The sequence below is a fragment of the Chinchilla lanigera genome, unplaced genomic scaffold (genome assembly GCF_000276665.1).
Source record: "Chinchilla lanigera isolate Chin_1 unplaced genomic scaffold, ChiLan1.0 scaffold00051, whole genome shotgun sequence".
Classification (NCBI taxonomy): domain Eukaryota; kingdom Metazoa; phylum Chordata; class Mammalia; order Rodentia; family Chinchillidae; genus Chinchilla; species Chinchilla lanigera.
The window spans coordinates 8,036,631-8,049,913 of NW_004955452.1; the positions used below are offsets into that span (position 1 = coordinate 8,036,631).

At 35.1% G+C, this 13,283-nt stretch overlaps 1 protein-coding gene across 7 annotated transcripts in view; it reads left to right on the top strand.

The window, feature by feature from the left end:
• The window catches only part of Epb41 (erythrocyte membrane protein band 4.1), a 193,071-nt gene that overhangs the window by 106,536 nt on the left and 73,252 nt on the right, over positions 1–13,283 (top strand). For all 7 annotated transcript variants that reach the window (XM_013519475.1, XM_013519473.1, XM_005394970.2 and 4 more), the window contains 2 exons: positions 4,517–4,592; positions 6,345–6,563. In XM_013519475.1, coding sequence (XP_013374929.1) covers positions 4,517–4,592; positions 6,345–6,563 — 295 coding nt within the window. The remainder of the gene's footprint in view (positions 1–4,516; positions 4,593–6,344; positions 6,564–13,283) is intronic.

Below are 13,283 nucleotides of genomic sequence, written 5' to 3' on the forward strand. Positions count from 1 at the left end.
GAACTGAGCACCAAGCAGCCAGGTTCTAGTCTTCGTCCTGTGACCATGATTGATCTGGAAAACTCTCTTGTCATTACTCTACCTTGATATTCCTCTTTCCAAAATCAAAGAATTTTTTGTTTGTTTGTTTGTTTGTTGTGGTACTGGGGATTGAACCTAGATCCTTCACACTAAGCCCCCTCAACCTTTTTTTTTTTTTTTTTTGAGACAAAGTCTTACTAAGTCACTGAGTTGCCCAAGGTGGTGCTGGGATTACAGGTGTGTGCAACACAACTGGCTGTAAATGATCTGTTGTTGTTGTTGTTGTTGTTGTTGTTTTTTAAATCCCCATTGCATTTAATGCTAAATTTGCTCTTGGGTCAACTGGTTTATAGTCTCAGTCTGTCTCAGTCTCAGTCTCAGTCTCAGTCTCAGTGTCTCTCTTGCACACACACACACACACACATATGTGCACACACACACACCCCACAAATTTCTTGCCACATCAACTTCTTAACTTGATTCAACAGATTATACTTAATACCCAAGGTTCATACTACTGTATTACAAATTTGTTTTCCTAGCAATAAACTTTGAATTCTTTATGATTCCACTTAACACAAGGTTTACAGAAGCATTTTATTATTTGGGTATTTGGAGATAATGTGTTTGATGGTTTTTTGGAAAACCTTTTCACTCCATACTCAGATGTACTTCACTGTCAAGTGCGTACTTAGATTCTTGAATTGTAATGTTGATCTGCTGCTTTTTTAAAAATAAAATTTGACTGAAAATGTTCAATTGGCATTTTTTTACTGAGTTAGCTAAAGAAGTGCTGCTATTTTTCCATATGACTAGTCCTGCATTTCTTCCCTAAATTATATTTAGGTTAAATGGATTTTACTTTTGTCAGACTTTTAATATTTGGTTATCCATCAAAAGTTGATGTCAGTTAAAGGTAATTTATAGATAATTTAGGTAATTTAAATCATTGTGACATTTTCTCCACTATATAAAGCAATCCACTGACAAACGTGCATATATTCTTGTTATTTGTAAGATTATATTTAATGGAAGTCTTTTCTTTGATTATCAAAGACTGTCACTGCAGGCAGTGCTATTGTGCCTAAGAATGTTTTTGAAAGTCGTGTCACTAATGATACTTGCCAACTTCAGTGTACACAAAGTTTCTCATGACCTTTTATTAAAAAGTTGATCCACATCAACCACACATGTATGTTTTAGGGTGAGGCTGTCATACAGAATGCATAAACTGTCCCTGGTTTTTCCTACTCCATAGCTGCATTCAGTAGGCCTAATGCTTGAATAAATCAAACGTCGAATCAGTAAATTATTTTCATGCTCAGAATTTCAGGTTTTTGCAGTTCAGCAGAGTTTGGTTTTATTCTTTAAGAAGGCTTAATAGGATGTGATTTAAGGTTTTATTTGTTTTTTAAGAGGGGGCGTGGTTTAATTCATAAGTACTTTTAGAATGTGATAATCTCATTGCCTTTATTTTTCTGATTAAACTACTCCTAAATATTTTGAAAATATAAAATATTCTTGAACTAAAAAAGAAAAAATGTCACTAAGTCACTGAGTTACCCAAGCTGGGCTTGAGCTTGCTATTCTCCTACCTCAGTCTTCCAGAGGGCTGGGATTACAGGCCTGTGCAACCACACCTGGTTGTAAATGTTCTTTTTTTTTCTTTTTTAATCTCTGTTGTATTTAATGCTAAATTTGCTTATAAGGAAACTGGACAATTTCTTACTAGTATCAGAAACTTGTGACTGTTGTGTGGAAAAGAAAAGAAACCAAGAGTTTGAGTTCCTCTTTTTCTGACCGCTCTTAACACAAGTAAAAGTATTAATATTTGAAAGATTTCCACTTAGTTATGGTCATGTCTGAAACAGTTAAACTTCCTTATTTTGTGCTGAATAAAAAGAAAAATCAAATAGAATATAGTTGTATTGATGTTTTCATTTCATTCAATCTAGTAATTTGAGCTCATTGGGGTATCTGGGATAATGGGTAGATAAATAATTTTAATATACTAGTATGTATTATCCTTTTGTGCAATCTTTTTTTAGAAAAAATTTCCCCAAAGATTTAGCATTCTCATTAAAAAGATTTAGCATTCTCATATCACCTTATCAACAATAATTGAGATCAGTTACTTTATTTCCTTCACTCAGTGAATATTTTTTGAGCACTCATCATGTGCCAAGCGTTGTTTTAGGCTAAGTTCTTGACCTTGGGAATTTGAATTTTAGTGGGAAAATATGATCCTTTTTTTTTAAAAGTATATACAAAGGAGTAGTAAATGTGCACAATGCAAACCTCAAGTGCGTGAAAATGTATGTAGTGAAAGGAGGTCTCACAGCTCTCAGTTTTCCCTAAGCTTCCTGATTTCTCTCTCCAATCTTCACTTCATAGTTTTCCTTGCAGAGATATTCTAGCATAGTTAATCATACCTGTAATTAATACTTTTTTCTACCCCTAACTCACACATACCTTTCTATTTATACTGTTCTCTTTTTTTTTCTCGCTTGACTCTGTTTTTTGGAAATTATTCCATATAGAGCTACTTCTTTTTTTTAATGGTTGCCTAGTTTTGTAACATTTAGCTGGCCCATAATTTAATGTTTTTTCTTGCTAAATATATTTAGGTTGTTTCTAGGATTTCACTCTTACAAAAATTCTTGCAAGCATAGCATTTTGGCTATATTCAAATATGTTTAGATACATTAATGAAAATAGAATTGCAAGATGAAAAGATACATACATGTCACTTTTGTTCTCCATAGTGTACCACTTTACACTCCTACCAGCAATAGATGAAAATACTTACTTTCCTCAACAGTACTAGATGTTATCAAGCTTTCTCTATCAGTTACTTAACATAGAATTAAAAAACAACAACAAAAAAGAAAATCACATTTTGTAAACAATTTAATTTCCTTAATGTTATTTTTATGCAATTAATATGGCTATTTTTGTTACAACTAAATTTATGTTTAAAGTTCTTCATAAAATCACATATATTAAACATTCTTTGACTGTGTTCATTTCCATATTTTATTCTACCCAATATATTTTTTAGGTAATATAGAGGACTTTTTAAAAAGTCTGTGTGGGGATATGAATTAGCAGTGGCTAATTGAGATGATTTGATCATATCAGAAAGTGACACTACAGTTGGTATTTTTTGGTTTATGCTATATACTGTAAATGTTGCTCTACTTCCCTCATAAGAAACAGTTACGGGTTTTGTTTTGCTACATGCCATTTCAAGTTTTTAGATATGAAACATTAAAAATAGGTTAATGATAACTATTAGTATCTGTCTAGGCTTTTAGACCTCACGATACTATATGGAATTTACCTTTTAGTTCATATGTCGAAGGAAAATACTATTTCTAAGGGAATTCTATATTAAATATTTTAGTACACATTAAAAATACATTCAGTAAGACATTCAAACTACTTCAAATATTGTCATTGTTAGCTCTTAGCAATAAAAGTGATGTTTGGGGTTAAAATACAGAATGATATTTGATGTATAAATGTTTGTAGTAGGATAATAGAGCTCTAGTTAAAAGCATGCAATTTAGAGTAAGAGAACCCTGGTTCACTGGCTGTGTACTTTCCTAAGTAACTGTTTCTTCATATATAAGGTGAATTAATAAATACCATCACCTACTTCCTTGGATTTCTGTGGGGATTAATTGAGTTAGTGTATCTAGGAGGGCTGGCTTAGTGCCTGGCATGAAGTAAGTACTGAACAGAATGGCAACTTTAGCATCGTGACCAATCATTCTTATTTCTGGCGGAGATCAAGTCTTACTCTTGGGAAGCCAACAGTCATGCTAGAAAAAACCCTGAAGGGTAGCACTCAGCTCAGAAAAAACGAACTGCATCCTCCATTTAAGCATTATGCATAATCTCTGGTTTTCATTGTAAATAAAAAAATAACACAAAATATATGAGTCTCAGGATTGAACACTTAACAATAGTATTTTAATTCTTTCTTATTTCTGAAATAACCTAGTCTCAGTCATATTAATGAGAAGAATGTTTTTGTTTATTTGAGGTACCATTGATAGATGACACAAAGTTAATGCCAAAACCAAAAAGAGAACATCCATTGGTCACCTGAATGACCTCAAATCTAACAACCTAAGGACCCAGAGCAATATATAGATCACATTTTGAAAACCAATGCTGTACACAAATTAACCTGTGCTTTTCCTTATAGGGAAGGAATGCCAGAGTCATTCTGAGCCCTTACTAACTAAACTATTAACTATTAATCTCTTATTAACTAAACTATTAAGTCAGGTAAAAGACATACAGAGAGAGATCCTATAGCTCTCCTAAGTAGTATCTTAGCAACTTTCTTTAAAATAACAAAAAAACTCAACCACAGTGCATAACCATGTCAAAAGATTTCAGAAAAAAACAAATTTTGAATATTTCAAGATACTTCTAACAATCAAAAACTTAGGCATAACTATAAAATCTTTTATTTTTATAGGCATCCCTTGGAATTTCACATTTAACGTAAAGTTTTATCCACCTGATCCAGCACAGTTAACAGAAGACATAACCAGGTAAATAATCAATCATTAGTTACATATATGGTAGTAACTCTCATCATTGTAAGCTCTTGGAATTTCCCTATTCAAAATGGAAAAATAATGATGAGCTATTAAACGATCAGCCTAAGATAGAAAAACTTCTGGTCCCTTCAAAGCAGTCTTGCAAATAAATGAGTCTACAAGTCTCAACTATCTGACCTGCCTGGGGGAAACCGATAGGGGAACGAGGCTTATCATTCATCTCATGCCAAGCAGCAGTCCGGGCTCCTCAAAACCATATCATCCTCCCAGAGGGCTGTGTAGTGGTAAATGGCTCTCCAGGTTTTGTTTTGGTTTTTTTCTTCCTTCTTTCTCACTACATTTCTTTTTCTAGAGATCAAAACAGCCAAAAATCTCAGGGTTATTATTATTTCTATCTCCTCCTCTTCTTCCTCCTCCTTTTGCAGTACTGGGGATTGAAATCAGGACCTTCACACTGATTTACCTTCCCAACCCTTTTTATTTTTTGAGACAGGGTCTCACTCAGTTGCTAAGTTGCCCAGGCTAGGCTCATGTTTGCAGTTCTTCTACCTCAGCCTCTCAGAGTGCTGGGATTTCAGGTATATGCCGCCAAGCCAGCTATATCTTCCTCTTAAACTGTATGGTTAGGTACATGATCCTCATGAATTGAGTCTTCTTTGAGCCTATTTGACTTACAAGTAATTCTTTAAAAACAACCTACTGAATCCTTTAAGGAAAGGACTTTTTATTAAAAAAAAGTTTTAAAAATGGAAAAGCAATATATTGTAAAGAATACTATTACATGTATTTATATCCATAACCTCTTGCATGGAGACTTGTATCTAGTCGGTGCTTGGCAGATGTCTGTTAAATTAAATCATTGGTTGCCAAGAAACTGTTTTTCTAATTCTGATTTTATTGCCAATTATCTGATTACAGGCAAATTTACAGTCTCTAAGCCTCAGTTTTCATGCATGTTAAGTAAGGAAATAAAATAAACTTTCAAAAGTCTGACTTGCTGAGTGTAGTGGTGAACTCATGTAATCCCAGTACCCAGGAGGCTGAGGGTGGGCTACTTAGCAGGACTGTGTCTCCGACACAACCAAAAATCTGATTATTCAATTCTTTGAAAAGTTTATACTATTTAAAAGATTACTTCGTTGTCCATTCATACTTAGTACATTTGTGAAGTTGAAATTCTGTGTATCACCCTGAGAAAATTGTTTATTTCCTTTTCACAGGTAATAATTGTCTGTTAAAGTTGCTACTTGCTCATCTTTCTTCATCTAGGTTTACTTTGTATAAAAAAATCACATCCCTAAAAATCTTTGCTAATTACTTATGTTTTAAAGAAGTTTAAGATTCTTCTTGTTTGGAGTTTTCCAGCTTTTCTTTCTAAACTGCTTTCCAGCTACGAGTTCAACATAGTTACAGTATTTGTTTTTGTTTTGGATGGGAAAATTTCAAACACAGAGAAGGAAGAAATAATAATGTGATGAGTGACCATATGCCTATCACCTAGATTGAACAATTAATGTTTTACTCTTTTTTTCCTTTTTTTTTTTTTTTTTTTTTTTGGTACTGGGAATTGAACTCAGGACCTTGCACCTGCTTGCCAGGCAGACGCTTGTGCTGCTGAGCGATATCCCTGGCCCTCTTTTTTCATTTTAAAAATCATTTCTCGTTTTCCTTTTCTTCCTTTTTATTTCTTTGATTTGTTGTTGTTGCTAACATGTCAACATCTTTTTTTTTTTTTTGCTTCAGATACTATTTATGTCTTCAGCTTCGGCAGGACATCGTTGCAGGACGTCTCCCCTGTTCCTTTGCAACCTTAGCATTACTAGGTTCTTACACCATCCAGTCTGAGCTTGGAGACTATGACCCAGAACTCCATGGCGTGGATTATGTTAGTGATTTTAAACTGGCCCCGAATCAGACCAAGGAACTTGAAGAAAAGGTCATGGAACTGCATAAATCATACAGGTGATTATGTTTCTGGGATTTATTACATTTATTTTGGCAATAAGTTTAAACCCTTGAGTTGCTACTGACTCAGTATTTGCCTAAGAGGGAGCATGATGCCTTACAAAGAACCAACATTTCCCTGTACTATTTGACCATGGCAAGTCGCTGCATTTTGCTGAACTTCCCTTTCCTCATTAGAGTAATGGGCATTGCACTGTAGGATGAAACTAAATGAAACAATAGATGTAAAGCACTTAGCACAGGACTGGCACATAGTAGGTGCTTGATAAATGGCAGCTATTATTATTGTCTTACCTTTTCTCAGGTTTTAAACTTATTACACTATAGTAAAGGCTTTGAGATTCTTAGAAGCAAGAGTTTTTAACTCGGGATAGATTTTAGAGGGCCCATGAAACCCTTGAACATATTTTTAAAAGACCTTATTGATTATACTGCTTTTTCAGAAATGAAAATTGTTGCTACCAGTGTGTGTGTGGGGGTCATAACAGTAATCAAGAATAAGGGCTAATAAATTAGTCTGAGCTACACTGAAATGTTGCCTCTGCTTTGTCCTGGTCTTAAGACCTTAGGTAATTTACTTAAAATCTCTGCACTTCGGCCTTCTTATGTGTGTGATGAAGGTTACTGCCTCAGAAGAAACAGTGGTTGCTAAATTTACAAAAGGCTATGTGTATGAAAAAAAATATATCATAGTTTCTTTCATATCATAAAAATTCACTAAATGTTAGCAAATATTAAAATGCCATAAAAACTTGTGTTTCTGCCTGGCATACATCCACTGTTACATGGATGACTTGCTATAGTTAAATTTTACATTTTAACATGAAAGTCTGATCTTGGCCTTAAATGAGTGTCCTGAGTTATGTTAGCATGAGTTAGGTGACCAAGTTTTAAAGGGTTGCACTGCTTAAAGAGAAATCCAAAGTGTGGTGCTGTAGGCTGCTGTCACACTACCAAGTACTCTTCTTACTCATTCAGCCCCATTGTTCTCCTTGGGGTGATTCCAGGGGTTTGCACAGATTGGGATGCTTCCAGGAGAGAGCTTTAAATCAAGGTGTCCCAGTTCTTAAGTGACTTATTGCCCCTCTAAATTTAGACACTTCTGTCATTAAAACCATAATAAGGACTTTATAACATACATGGCAGTAGTCTGAGGAGCGTTGCCCAACTCTTATGGGGTCACACTACTTTTTTTCTTTTAATGGTGGCAAAGCTTCATATTTATTAAAGGTAAGAAAAAAACAGACGGTTGGGGAAGAAGCGGCTCTGCAGAGTAAGTGTGGGCCGAGTAAAAAGGGAGGAAAAAATAAAAAGTAAAAATACACCCTACAGTGTAGGGTAGGTTATTGTGAAGAAGCAGGATAGCCCAAGTCATACTTACTTCTAAAGAGAATTGCAAGGGTTTGCTTTTCAAGTTTGGGATTATGCATTCCAGTGAACTGAAGTCAGAAATCACTAAATATACCACTTTCAACTTGTTAATGATTGTAACTTAAAAATGTTGCATTGTCTTTGAGTGTATTTTTAATACTTTATATTCTGGTTATGATTCTAAAAACTTACACATATACATATAGAAGCAAATACTGAAAAATCAAAATAATTTTACAGGTTAGATGTTATGCTTGTAGAATATTCTTTTTATATTATAATAATTTAAAATAATTATTAGTATAATCTTTTAATGAAGGCAGTTGCACCAAACTGTACTAGTCATTTTATTCTTTACCAACATGCAATACAGTTAAAAAAAATTGGTATGGTGGCACTGCCTATAATCTCAGCTACTCAGGAGGCTGAGGTAAGTGGAAAACCATCCTGGGAAATTTATCAAGATCGTGTCTCAAAATAAAATTTTAAAAAAAGGGCTAGGGATGTAGCTCCGTGGTAGAGCAATTGCCTAGCATATGTAAAGCCCTGGATTCAGAGTACTGTGTACATGCTTGCATCATGTATAAATACCATTTCACTTAATAATCTTAATAAAATAATAAAAAGTGTTAATTTTATTAAACCTTGCATGTAGTTCAATTTAATAGTCTGTAATTAAATGAGAACTACGCATAAAGCATTTCTACTGTGTAGTCAAATATAATAGCTGAGGAAATCACTTGTGTGATTGAATTATGGGCTGAACCATCTTTTTAATATAACATTTCTTCTTGAAAAAACAACTGACAAACTGATTATTCTTTTCTTTTCTATTAGTACATGTTTGCCGTACATCATGATTACATTCCTCATGGGCAGTTGATACATGTACATAACACATCAAAGATCCAGTACTGTTTTGAAAAAAAAAATTGTTGCTAATGACAAAATTCAGACTTTCAAGTAAAAATTAGAATTTTAGCCTGGCATGGTGGTGCATACCTCTAGTCCCCGCTACTCTAAAGGCAAAGGTAGGATTGCTTGAGTTCAGGATTTAGGAGCCAGACTGGGCAGCACAGGGAGATGCTGGCACTTTAAAAAAAAAAAAAAAAAGAAAAAAAGAGAAGAAGAATTTGGAAAACTTGTTTATGCCAACATGATCTTTTTTCCTCAATGTTTTTATTAGTACTTAATGATTACATTTCTCGTGGGGAGTCGGTACATGTATATAACACAGCTTAACTCCTTTTTCATGCCCTTGCCCCCCTGCTTCCCTTTTCCTTCCATTTGTTGGTGCCCTGCAACATGATCTTGACAGCTTTCACATACTTAGACTTTTCTGCTGAGGTGAATGTGATTTTTAGTGAATATAATTTTAAAAATAAATATTGTATAATTTATTGTGTTGCTATGTGGAAGACTTAAGTCAGTGAACTCATATTTTTCAGATGGAACAGATGATGTTATGAGATCATTCGTGCATAAAAAGATTCATTCAGAATGCAAGATAGACCAATACATTTTGATATAACAACACAGAAAGTTGATTGATCTGTTTTCAGATTTTACATTGTAACTAATCTTTAAGAAACTGCTATTTTTGAGTTTTAGTGTAGTATCAAAGAAAACTTAAATTCTCAGTCCTTCATTGTTCTCTTTCATATATGTTTTTATGATAAAAATAATGAATTTATTATTTTTATTCTTTAGTGATTTAATAAATATTTTAAATTTTTCATAGTTTAAAATTTTCTGTTATAGTAAATTCTAATAGATATAACCCGCATAAAGAAAAATACTTTTGAATTGGGTGTATAGGTTAGTGGCAGAGCACTTGCCTACCATGTACTAGGTTCTGAGTTCAATCCCTAGTACCATAAGAAACAAACAAAAAAGCTGTGGTGGTGCACACCTATAATCCCTACACTCAGGAAGCAGAGGCAAGAGGATCACCAAGAGTTCGAGGCCAGCTAGTGCTACATAGTGAGACACTGTCTCAAGAAACAAAACAACCAACCAACCAACCAACCAAGAAAAGTAATTTGGAGTCTTCAATAATTATGACAATAAAGAGGTCCTGCCAGATGTGGTGGTACACACATGTAATCCCAGCACTCAGGAGGTTGAAGCAGAAAGATTGCTATGAGTTCGAGACAAGCCAAAATTCAAGGCTAGCTTGGACTATATAGCAAGACCCAATCTCAAAAAAAAAAAAAAAAAAAAAAAAAGTTAAAAGTTCCCAAGACCAAAAAAGTTTGAAAACCACTGAGTTAGGTGAATAGGACACATAGTTAAAATAACTGGCTTGGAGTCAGCCTGTCTCACATTGAATTCAAACTCCATTCCTTTTTAACTATGTGATTTTTGGTATGTTACGCCTACTAAGCCTCTAAACTTTCATTTCCTCACCTGAAAAATGAGGATAATAATATGAATTTTATAATTATTACATCAGAAAGTTCGTGTAAAATATTTAGCACAATGGCTAGTACATAATGAGAGTTCAAATATTTGGTGGGATAATAGTAATTCTTATCCTCATTTTACAAACAGTGAGTGTGAGTCTGGGTTTAGAGAACTACTCTTAGAACTTTACAGAATTTAAACTCACATAGGTGGAACAATCTCAAAGGATGGATGGATGTGGCCCAGTTGGTGCTCTGTTACTTATATGACAGAAATTGAACAATAATAGATCTCCATGACTAGAAAATTTAGAAGTGTGTCATCCTGGAATTTACTTGCTTCTTTTTGGAAGGATGGCAGCCCTCACATGCAGAAGCCCAAAGGGAAAATTTCATTGTGTCCAACAACATGGTGTTTTAGCCGATCCAAAGAACATCTACTGAGGCTGAAGTATTTTTACTTGCATTGAAAAGTACAAGCAAGGGGCTGGGGATTTAGCTCAGCAGTACAGCACCTGCCTGGTAAGCGCAAGGTCGTGAGTTCAATTCCCAGTACCAGAAAAAAAAAAAAGTACAAGCAAATACCACTCTGCTCCTCAGACAGATAACATAGAAGACAGCCTATGTAAGTGGAACCTGTGGTGGTAGCCTTTTGCCAAGACAAGAGTGTTGAATCTCAATCTGTATTTTCAAACTAATACTAGCAGGTCAAGTGTTAAAATTAATTCCCTTTCACTGGTAGGCCCTAGGGAGGTATATAAACTTGTCAAATGTCCCCCACTTAATTATTTGAAATCACAATCCTTAATTTAGGAGATGCAACAAATATTATTAAAAGACTGTCCTATAACACTATAATTCATGGAATGGCTCTTTTGACTCCACTTACTTGAAATGAACAAAAACAGGAAAACAGTATTATAATATCTGTCTGTCATAAGCAAGATTAACCAGTGCCCCAGCTCCCTGGTTAGGTACTTTTGTAAGCTGCAGTGCTTACAAGTAGTACATTTTTAGGTGATAATGAATACATTCTGTACACTACTCTTAATGGCTTAGGGACATCTAATCTCTTTCTGACTGGTGGGTTATAACTTTAAAAGGTTTTCGAAAGTTTAGGAAAATCTTATCTTTAGGTTTAATTTGTGATACTAATTTATAAAATATATACGTTGTATTTTTGTGTACAAATGTCTATGGATGGTGAGATTATGAGAGATTTTCCTGTGTTGTTTTCTTAGTCGTATTATGTGATTTTTATCATTGGAAAAAGCTTTCTAGGACATACACAGGGCAAGGTGATCACCATGCAGAGAAGTAGTCTGGTTTAGGATATTGTGCCCTAAACAGAGTGAGGAAGGTGTCTGTAGGTCCAAGGCTCAGGAGTTACAACTCCAGCCTAAGAGGCAGGTAGTCAAGTATGGGCACTATGTGGTGAGGGTCACAAGCCAAGCAGAGTAAGAAGGGCATACATTTGCGGATAGGGCCTATGGAGGGTATAGAGGGCATCTCTGTGGGTGAGCAGGACGAAAGAGAACTTCACAGGAGAGATGTTTTAACACTAGGAGTCAGAACCTGAATGTGGTAAAGAGGGCGGCGGGCATTCATGTGTGGAAGGAGTTACTGACAGTAATGAGAGACTGGTTATATATCAAGTGGGGGAGAAAAATATTAATAAAAATATTCAGGGCAAAAGTTAGTAAAGGGAGATACAAATTATGGAAAGGAAAGCTGGATGTGCTAGCACATGCCTATAATCCCAGCATTTGAGAGGCTGGGGCAGGAGGACTGCACCAAGTTTAAGGCCAGCCTGAGTCACATAGTGAGACCTTGTTTCGAACAATAGCAACAACAAAAAGTTATGGAAAGGGAGAAACTAAAGTGAACCCTATGGTGGTACATTGAAACAGGAAGTTTGAGTAAACTCATGGCTTCTGACTTATAGAAAGATAGATGTGAAAATATAGGTGTAGATACATACACAGACACACACACTTGCATATATATTGTACTGGGAAGAGAGACTCAAGAACATGAGAAATGTCCAGAAGGATATACAGTCAAGCTTGAAGAGGCTCCCCACTGACCAAGTCTGGAGCAATGTAAGCAGGAAAATGAAGAAAATAATTGATTATATTGCATTGAATAAGATGCAAATCTGAATCCATGCTGATATAAGTGAATAAATTGAAAGTTTGTTAGGGAATGTTAAGTATATTCAGAAGTTTCAAAAGTATCCCACAAAAGTGGTTACTAGTTAAAGAATTTCACAGAGGAAGGCTAGAAGACATCAGTGATCAAAACAAGCAACATCTGTGAAAATACAGATTGGAATTATGATAGGATGATAGGATGCAATGAGACACAGCCTCTCTGTGATATTTGTGTCAGAGTAGCTGGGGGTTGGGATATAGCTCACTGGTTAAGTGCTTGATTGAAGTCTAAGGAAGATTAAGGCACCATTTCAGACTTAAGACTATAAAGATACATGAGCTAAACAAAACTGCTGTTAAGTAGGATCCTTCTGCAACACTGGCAAACTTTAGTGAGGCTTGAGGACTATGTGGTAGTATATATTAATGTTGATTTCGTGTTTTGACGCTTTATAGAAGGATGTCTATTTGTAAAATACAAACAAAAATATTCAAGAGTGATGAGTCATCAGATTGATAGCTTCTCAAATATCTCAAGAAAAATTATTTGTATTGTACATGACTTAAGCAATTATATCAAGCCAGGTGTGGTACACACCTGTAATCCCAGTACTCTGGGAGGCTGAGCAAAAAGATTGTGAGTTTGAGCCCACCCTGGGCAATTTAGAGATTTAGCAAGACCCTGGCTCAAAAATAAAATATAGAGGGCTGGGGATTTAGCTCAGCAGCACAGCACCGGCCTGGCAAGAGCAAGGTTGTGAGTTCGATCGCCAGTACAAGGGGGGGGG